The sequence below is a fragment of the Tupaia chinensis genome, unplaced genomic scaffold (genome assembly GCF_000334495.1).
Source record: "Tupaia chinensis unplaced genomic scaffold, TupChi_1.0 Scaffold000074_1, whole genome shotgun sequence".
Taxonomy (NCBI): domain Eukaryota; kingdom Metazoa; phylum Chordata; class Mammalia; order Scandentia; family Tupaiidae; genus Tupaia; species Tupaia belangeri.
Window position 1 is genome coordinate 2,699,960 of NW_006159534.1, and position 10,468 is coordinate 2,710,427.

The window sequence follows — 10,468 nt, forward strand, 5'->3', positions numbered from 1 at the left end:
CTTGGCTTCGCTTCATCCAGTGCCTGCGTCGATACCGAGACACAAAAAGGGCCTTTCCTCATTTAGTTAATGCTGGCAAATACTCTACAACTTTCTTCATGGTGACGTTTGCAGCCCTGTACAGCACTCACAAAGGTATTCTATGATTGACTGTGAAGAGATTTTTCAAAAACCAGGATTTTTGAATGTTTCAAAACAGATTGTGGTTACTATGGTTACTCTTCAATTGTGCTTTTTTTCCCCCCTGAAGTTCCAGTCACCTCAGTTATACCTGTTTATGAACCCCATTTTAGTCTCATTCCAGTATTTACTCTAAGTACCATTGAAAAGAAGCACAATTACTCAGAATAGGAAGGATTTGTGATAATGTTTGAAATCCTAAATTATGTTTTATGTTTAATGGGTTATATCTACCTTGGGTTTTCTTTTTTTTTTTTTTTTTAATTTCCTTCTCCATTAATGAGGTTGGGAAATAGCTAGGTGAAAAAGAATCCCTCTGGCAATCAAGTATATTTTTAATCTCTTCCCTTCACCTAGTAGTAAGGATTGTTTCCAGCCCATTTAACTGCAAATTGAGCTCTCTGATGCCTCTGGTTTCTCATCTCCATGGTAACCTGTTATTACTTATGACTGCTCTTCTGTTGGGAAGAGAAAAAAGCTTTTAAGTTCTAAGCTACATGCAGTCACTCCTTTTGAATTTTTAACCTTTTTCTAAGAACTGTCAATCAGCCATCTCACTTCTTTTTACTGAAATGCATTCCTTCTTTGTCTATTTAAATCAATATCAGCCCACACCTTACATGCGTGCATTCTCTTCTATAGCTGGTAAAGAAGTATTACTAATAGACAGTATTACAGTTACATCTAAATGCATTGGTAAATTTTTTTCAGTATGTTTTTGTTTTTGCTTTATAAAAAAGAATTGAGATGCCGTATTTTCAGAGCCTTACAAAATTGCTGTTTATCTAAAGTGTATCTAATGGTCATAAAATATTAGAACATTGTTTTAATAATAACCTTAAGATTTGGGGCAGCAGAACCTGTTATAAACATAACCCCTACTTTATGCAGTAGATTCTGTGGTTAGAGTAGTATTGATAAATGTAGCCAGTAATTTTACCATCATGTAGGCAGGCACTCTTGTTAAATGGTGTGATGTAACTTAAGTACCTCAGGGAAGGAAATACATCCTTAAAGCTCCCATAATTTTAACTATAATGAGGAATATTGTCATTGAGTATCATGATTCAAAAGGTAGTTACTAGAGAATTTATGAATCAGAAAACCAATTTTATATATATAGTAATTTAAAACTCCTTTTAGTAAATTTTCAAGAACCCTTTACCTTTCTCCAATCCCAAGTATAAAATGAATGCTGCTTTTTTGAATATTTAAGACTATAATGTATTTCTAACTGTACTGACACCATTCCAAAAGAAGTTAAAAATCTTAGTTCCTCAAATCCATAAACACTATAAATTTAAAAAGCCAAAACTAGAAAAGCTGTGGTTTGGATGGTATTGAGGTCATTAGACATTTTTTGCTTATATACATATAGCTACAAACCTCTAGACATTTTTCAGGTTACAGCTTAATTTTTTATCTTAAGTTTAAATAAGTATAAAAGATACAGTTTCCAGTACATTTTAAATATTTGAATTTTATTTTATTTATTTATTTTTGAAAATAGTTGAATTTTAAAACAAAACTGAAATGTTTGTACTAAATGTATTCAGGTAATCTAAATAAAAAGCAGTTTGACATACTTACAGTTTTATTTTTAACAAAACAGTTCTATAGTGATCAGAAAATTTACATATATTTCAATTGAACTATAATGTGTAATGTGTCTTTATTTTAATGGAATATATTTTTATATTTTAATGACTTTTGTCTGCTACATACATTTGTGAATTGAAATGAAATTATTTCTTTTTACTGTAAGAGTCTAGGAGATTAATTTTTTTTCCCTTCTTGGTTGTAAATATCACTCCCTTGATTATAATTGATCAAAGCAGTATTACAAATATATTACAATTTTAAATTTTATAGCTTCTAATTTACATTTAATTGTTCCACATCTTTATGGGTATTTCAGATTTTAGAATGTTATTACTGTATGTAAACATATCTTAATGAAATATATTTTATATTATTGTTCTCTTTCTCTTTTTCCATTTTTTTCTTTTTTTTGTGCTAGAGAATGCATGCACTTATAGAGAAGGAGAGGAGAAAGCACCTCTTGTGCAAATGGTCATGCTGCCATCTCTTCTCCTCCATCTTTCCCTTCCTTTCAGATTTTGGGCACATATGCACACATACCTAGTGTGCTTTTCAAGCTGTGGGGTCCAGGACTCAGGCTTTACAGTCAGCTCTGTGGTATCCAGCTACCTTAACTACCAGGCCATGGAGCCAGCTTCTCTTTTCCAGTTTTTATATAAGTAAACTTGGAGAAACTTTGTAATATAGCTATGTAGGTGAGAATGTTATAGTGTCACACAAATTCTTAGACAAATGATATGCCCCACTCCCCAAATTGCAGTGGTCTGCAGTGGATTTTTCAACATACGATATTTTTTAAAATCTGTTTTTCATGCTTGAAAGAAGATAATTGAAAATAAACTGAATAAAACAAATAGTTGAACATAAAGTAAATGAAAAAGGATTTGTTGCGACCAGCAGTTGGCATAATGGCTATGTCGCTGGACTCCCATGTAGACGACCGTGGTTCGCGTCCCGGACCCGGTGGCTTAAAACTCACGACGGGCACGTGTGCGTGCATGCCCAAGATCCCGAGAGGAGAATGGAAGAGAAGGGATTGCAGCGTGGCCATCCCCCTTGGGGGGTGATTTCTCGCTTTCTGTCTCTATGTCTCTCTCTGTCTGTCTGGCGAGCGCACGTGCCCTACAGTGAAAATCTCTCCAAAAAAAAAAGGAAAGAAAAGAAAAAAGGATTTGTTAACATGTTAACTGTCTCAGTTTCTGAACAGTAACCTAGGATTATTAATTTTAGATGCTCTTTGTGTGGTTCAACATAAATAATGGTAAGGAAAATTAAAATATTGTTAATTTTTTAAAAATATTGTTAATTTTAATAAATATTTACCAATGCAATGCTTTTTGATGAAATGCCTTTATCTTATCAAAGTCTCTCTCTTTCTCTCTTTTTTTTAAGAGAGATTTTTTTGCTATAGGGCACATGTACTCGCTCGAGAGACAGAGAGAGGTGGAGAGATTCAAAGTGAAAAATCACACCCCACGGGAGATGGCCATGCCACAATCCCTTCTCCACCATTCTCTTCTCTGGATTTGGGGCACACGTGCACATGTGCCTGGTGTGAATTTTAAGCCGGGTCCAGGACTCAAACCACAGTCAACTATATGGGAGTCCAGTGAGGTAACCATTATGCCATCTGCTAGTCCCATTGTTTTTTTTTAACTTGCTATAGGGTACGCATGCTCACCAGAGGTCAAGTGAGAAAGTACTCCCCAGGAGGATGACCACACCACAGTCCCTTTTCCACCATTCTCCCCCTGGGATTTTGGACACGCATGTACATGTGCCCAGTGTGTATTCCAGGTCACCAGGTTCAGGACTTGAACCATAGTTGGCCATGTGGGATCAAGCTGCTTTAACCATAACATACCAGCTGGCTCTCTTCACATTCTTTAAATCTCCTTTTGAGAAAAATCTTGGAATTAGAGATTATGGTCTTCTAATTTATCTACAATATACATGTTGGAGAGGAAAAGCCTTTTCATCTACCCTCTTATGTTAAGTGACTGAGACTCTGCAAATTAAATTAACAAAAGATTGATTAACAAGAGGAAAGGTTTACTGTATAGAAGTCTTCATAGAAAAGAAATGAAAACATACAAAGAAGAGCTTAGATCTGAGGGCTTATATACCATTTTTACAAAAAACAATAAACTGGAAAAGTAAGAAAAAATAACAATTTTTCAACATATGATATTTTCACATTACAAATGAATTTTTTAAATTATTTATTTATTATCATTATTTTTCAATTTTGACCAGAAAGAAACAGAGAGAGAGAGAGAGCAAAGAGAGAGAGAGAGAGCAAGTCACCAGGTCCAGGACTCGAACTGCGGTTGGCCATATGAGAGTTCAGTACTTTTAACCACCATGCTACCTGCTGGCCCCACAAATGATTTTTTTTTTTTAAAGGTTTTTGCCATAGGGCCTGTATACTCACAGAGAGAGAGAGAAAGGGGGAGAGAAATAGACAGTGAGAGGGGAAGTGAGAAATCACCTCCCAGGGGGACGGTCATTCGCAATCTTTTCTCCTCCATTCTCTTCCTGGGATTTTGGGCGCATACACTCACGTGTGCCCAGTGTGAGTTTCCAGCTGCTGGGCCCAGGACTCAAATTACAATCGGCCATGTTGGAGTCTAGTGCCTTAACCATTATGGCACCTACTGGACTCCCCAAATGAATTCATAATGATGTAATCCCATCATAAGTTCAGAAGCATCTGTATATAGGAAAACTAATGAAAGGAAAAGATTAGTGAGTAAAGCAGACTCAAGTGTATGCCTTCTACATTGATTAGAATCATCCCTAGTATTTCTCCCTGGTATGAGAAAGAGTGACATCTTTGCGAATGGAAATTAATTTTTTTCTTTACAAAGGGAATTTGTGCCCTGCTCTTAGAAAGGGAGGGGACAGAGAAATTTTCCTGCATCAATTGTTTTCTCAGTTGCCTTCAGTTCAAAGTAATCCTTTTACCAAAGTGGCATCTTTTGAGGTGACATATTCTGATCATTACACCGTAATTGGGAATCCTGATAGCCAAACAGGATACGTTTTTACTTCACATTCACACCTCTATTTACATCCTTGTATAAAAGCTTCACTTCTTAATTCTAATTCTGAGGTTGGTGGGTGAGCAGGTAGGTCGATAGACAAGCAGAGTAGTCACGCATTCAGCAAATATATTCTATATAGCAGGCTCTGTCATGCACCAAAAAGATAGCAACAAACAAACACATAAATTTTTTTTTTAATTTGCTATAAGGCGTGTATACCTGCTGGAGGCAGAGACAGAGAACGAGGGGGCAGGAGTGAGAAAGCAATGGCCATGCCTTAACCCTTTGCTCCATGTCCCTCTTGGAATTTTAGACATGTACGCACGCACACGTACCCGAAACAGTTTTTCAAGCTTCCTGGCTTAGGACTTAAACCATGCTGTTGGCCTTGGGTGATCTAGCCTCCTCATCCTCCAAACCATCTGCTGGTTCCACAAAACATATTTTTTGTCCCTAAAAATGTATAATCTATTAGTAGTAGGGGAAATAGGTAAGTAAAGAAGAAATAGTTGGTTGCATGACAATGTGAATACATTTCACACTACCGAAGTATACACTTAGAAGTGATTAAAATGGTAATTTGTATTTGCTTTGTACCATAATTTATTATTTTTAAAGAGAGATTTGTGCTGTAGGGAGTGTGTGCTCGCTGGAGAGACAGAGACAGATAGAAAGCAAGATATCACCTCCCAGAGGGGATGGCCTTGCTGCAATCCCATCTCCTCTACTTTCCTCTCGGGATTTTAGGCATGCGTACACACATGCCCAGTGTGAGTTTGAAGCCACTGGGCCTGGGACTTGAAACACAGTTGACTACATGGGAGTCCAGCAACGTAACCATTACGCCATCTGCTGGTCCCATTTGTACCATAATTTTTAAAAAGGCATTAAGAATAGAAAAGGGACCAGCAGATGGTGGCAGGACTCCCACATAGTCTACTGTGGTTTGAGTCAAACTCATGTCAGGCATGTGTTCCTGCATGTCCAAGGTCTGAGAGGAGAATGGAGAAAGAATTGCGATGTGGCCATCCCCTCAGGGGGGTGATTTCTCACTCTCTGTCTCTTTCTGTCTCTCCTACAAGCACAAACATCCTATAGCAAAAATCTCTCTTAAAAATAAAAAAAAAAATAGGGAACCAGCAGTTAGCGTAATGGCTATGTCGCTGGATTCCCACGTAGTCGACTGCGGTTTGCGTCCCGGACCCGGTGGCTTAAAACTCACGCTGGGCGCGTGTGCGTGCGTGCCCAAGATCCCGAGAGGAGAATGGAGGAGAAGGGATTGCGGCGTGACCATCCCCCCTCGGAGGTGATTTCTCGCTTTCTGTCTCTCTGTCTCTCTCTGTCTGGCGAGCGCACGCGCCCTATAGCAAAAAACCTCTCAAAAAAATAAAATAATAAAAATAAAAATAAAAAATAGAAAGATAAGCCTGGTACCAAGTATCTAACCTAGTTTCCTAGGCCTCAGGATAGGTTTAGAAAAGACTTTTGTGAGGTAACATCTAAGGTACCTCCTACTGTTTATGTTAAACTAAAGAGGACACTAGTTATCTGATTATGTGTCTTGCCCACGGCTGTGTAATTTGTGAGTGTTGGAAATGGTACTGTTCCCCAGGTTCTGTTCTTTAATAGGGCTCTTTTTTTTTTTTTTTCCAGAGAGTCCTATCTTTAAAGTGGAGATAATAGTACCTATTCTGTTTACTTCACAGATTTATTGTAAAGACTAAATAAGGGAGTACATAAGAAATCACCTTATAGATTCTTAGCATGCTACATAAGTGGAATTTATAATGAAATGAAGTATGGTTTCCTTTTCTGACTAGAGCTGACATATATATGCGTGTTCTTTCTTTATGTAGAGAGTCTTAAGAGAAAACTGATGATTGAATTGGCCTTGAGGGGTTGCACAGTGCAAATATCAGTTAGTAAAGCATTTGGCTTTTTGCCCAAGTAACGTAGCTATTCACTCACTGAAGAAATTTATATGCTCACAGTCAAATATTTTTTAAAGCATTTTTTAGAGGAACCATCAGTTATATATTTTTGACATATCCTTGAATTTTTTAAAATACATTTTTATAGTTGGTATGCATTAAATATTCTTGTCACTAATTTTTTTTTTCTTTACCGGAAAGCCTAAGGCAGTGGGAAAAAATCGAAAGGATAATATAGAGGGCTCTCTGACAGAACATTTTACATTGAGTAATGGTCAGAAGTAGAATTTGATTTCTGTTCTTTTCTTAGACAATGTCCTAACAGAAAAGGCATCAGAAAACTTAGACTTCAGAAATAATTGTTGCGGCTATAGAAAAGATTCAGTATGGTTGAATATATCATTTTCTATTAAATATGTGTGTGCTGTTGCAAAAGGGTAAGTTTTATTGAGGGAAATAGTAAAAGATATTGAGGTAACTTGGTTCCCACTTAGAGAACTGAGTCTTTTTAAAGAACTAGCCTATAAGAGTTACCATAGTAACAGTATTATGTTAGGGACATTTTCAAGATTGTTTCAGATTGTCTTTTGTAATCCTGCATGATTTGTAAAAATGGATACATCAGAGTTAACTCTGCACCTAGAGTTATTTTTTAGAATGTTGGGGAAGAAGTTTTGGCAACCTGCTCTATCAGTCTGATAATATTGTAGCCAACTCTCATTGGTTGTATTAAAAAGAGAATACATTTGAAGTATCTTTTTCCTTCACTTGATTTTTTTTTTTTAGAGACAAAAGAATTAAGCTAGCAGCCTATCTCCATATTTTAAGAATTCACATTTCACTACATGGCAAAATTGGAAGCCAACCACTACAATTGTTTGTTGGAATTGGAACTGAAACAGACATGAAAGTGTTTTAAATGACTTTTGTGTGTCCTTGAGGCATCTTGGCTTTGGCCAGAAAAAAGCCTGTGGGAAGTTCAATAATAAAAATGGCCATTATGTTGTTATTTCTAACTGGCTGTTAAGGGAGAGCATTTCATTCAATTTTCTATTCTCCATTTACAGTTTCAAACTGTCTAAAGCATTGTAAGTTCTTAGTTCTTTGCTGTTCTATACTATATGGAGGGAAAAGAACTTTTAAAAATACTTCCTATTTTACTTTAGACTTCTTTCCATTAGCATTTGCTGTTAGACTTTAAAATACTTGGAGATAAAAGAGAGATTCTCTACATACTTAAAAGTTGAGTTCATTTATGTCTCTGGGGTTCATTGTTTTCCACTTCCCAGATCCCATCTAGATCTCTCTTGTTTAAGATTCTCTAAGGAGTGTTGTATGCCTTACTAAGAATTCTCCGGCAGTAGCTCGGTGCCTTCAGTGCAGTAGCCATTCCATTGTTTTGAAGGAACACAGATGGTGCTTAAGTGCTTCCTCTCTGGGGAATGGCCAGTTGTTACCCTCTTTCTAACCCGAATAATAGGCTGCTATGCCAGAATCTCCAAATTTTAGGCTTGTTATACTATAATAGAAACAGTAATTGTTTTTAAAAATTCTTTAGGGAAAATTTTGTTCCATTAACTTCAAAAAAAAGGCATACAATTTAAAAAACTCATTTGGATAAATGCTCTCATTCTTACCTTACTATTGAAAGTACCTCAAAATTGTAACCCTTTTGAATGTGATGGATTCTGCTAGAATTTCCTTAGCCTAATAATGCAGAAAAGAAATCAGTTATTTTAGAATTCATGTAGACCATATTGGCTGGGACTTGCTGCTGCCATAAAACCAAATTTGAGATACTTAGGTTGATAAATTCAACAAATATTTCTTGAATAGCATTTGTCTGCTTGGGCTTGCACTCTAAACAGTTCTATAATTATGTCTTACCTTAAATTGCTTTAGAAATACTAATTATAGCTTTAAATAAATTACATTTCTTTTATATCTTCTTTGTCACTTTGAGAAAAGGCTTTAAAACACATGCACTCACACACAGACACACACACACAGGGCCCAGCTGTGGTAGCATATGCTGGTAGACACTGCTGTTTGGCAGGTTGAGGCCCCCATGGGAGGCCCAGGTTGTATTCCCAGCTCATCCTAAAAGCCTGGCATCCTGGTGCACACCTGTAGTCCCAACTTTTCAGGGACTGAGCAAGGGGGAATGCAGCATGGTGAGACTCTTATTCTTTTATTTATTTTTGTCTTTAAAAAATTAAGACAAAAGAAAACACATGTGATCACATCCAGATTCCATGTTGGTTGATTGGATTTTCTCTAGTCACTTTTGTTTTCTTAATTGTTCTTATAACGGATAAATGTAGTTAGCTCGTTTTTCTTCCTTCCTTTCCTTTCTTTCTTTCGTTCCTTCCTTCTTTCCAGTTTGCCAGAGAACACATGTACTCCCAGAAACAGAATGAGGGAAATTGAGGAAATACTCCCCCGCCCCTCCTACACACGGTAAATGATCACACTATAATCCCATCTCCTCTGTCTCTCTCTCCTTTCAAGACTTTGGCCATGCATGCACACGTGCCTGACATGTTTTCCAAGCTGCTGGGTCTGGAACTCAACCGCACAGTCAACCTTGTGGGATCCAGCTTCCTTAAGCACCACACCATGGGCTGGCCCGTAGTTAGCATTTCTATATACATTATATTGCTTTTGAAACCCTCATGTACAAAACTTAAAAAGTTGTCTGTACTATTTTATTGCTTAGACATTGGGAAAAGAGCTGTGATGTTCAAGAAGCAACGTTAAAAATTACTTATGAAGATAATTTATAGAACTGTTTGTCTAATTGGAAAGAAATGTAGACAATAGCTTGGTATGCAGCAAGGTAGTGGCATAGTGCTAATGCATGTGGTACTCACATGGGGAAGGCTCTGGGTTAGTGGCCCAGGCCCAACTTCCTTATATTTATAGGGCATGTGTGACCTAACCCAAGCTGGAAGAGACGGGGTGGTCCATGGCACGAAGACCCTGTTTGAGGTGCCTGTCTTCTTTCTTTCTCTGTCCTCTCTCAAGAGCTAAATAAGGTTTTGTTTTATTTTGTTTTGCTTTGTTTAAAGACAATTGCTTGAATATCAAATTTTAATTTTACTTATTAGTTTATATAATATAGTATTATATGAGAATGGTATTGGCGAAAAATATAAACAACAAAGAATGTTACTATGTATGGGTCTTTGCTGTTTTTTGTCGTTGTTATAGGTGCTTGCGCTTGCCAGAGAGAGAGACAATTAGACATTAGAAATAACCCTGGGGGGTTGGCCACACTACAATCCCTTCTCCTCCATTCTTGTCTTAGGATTTCAGGCACATGCACACACATGACCTGGCAGCATTTCTTCAAGCTTAAACCATGAGGTAGGTCCTATGGAATCTAGCTGTCTTCACTACGCCACCTGCTGGCCCATGTTTAAAAGGAAAAAACAATTAGACAAATTTACTGTAAGGCCTTGCATTCCTATTAAATGTATGGTACTCTAGGGAACATGATTAAAGATTATATCTGAGTCTCTTTCCTTTAGAGTTTTATAGTGTAATAAATACAGTAAGTGTACTTATCAGCTGTTGCTACATAGTAAACCAACCCAAAACTCAGTAGCTTAAAACAACTAAAATGTATTCTTATATATCTACAGGTCAGCTAGGAAATGACTGAACTAGGCTAGACTCAGCTGAACAGCACTGCCTCAGGCGCTA

The 10,468-nt window shown here is 37.0% G+C and overlaps 1 protein-coding gene across 1 annotated transcript in view; it reads left to right on the plus strand.

Annotated features, from left to right (window-relative positions):
- Nucleotides 1-10,468, plus strand: part of XPR1 (xenotropic and polytropic retrovirus receptor 1) — a gene marked incomplete in the record, with an annotated part of 233,170 nt that overhangs the window by 190,417 nt on the left and 32,285 nt on the right. The window contains 1 exon segment of the mRNA XM_014583954.2: nucleotides 1-135. Coding sequence (XP_014439440.1) covers nucleotides 1-135 — 135 coding nt within the window.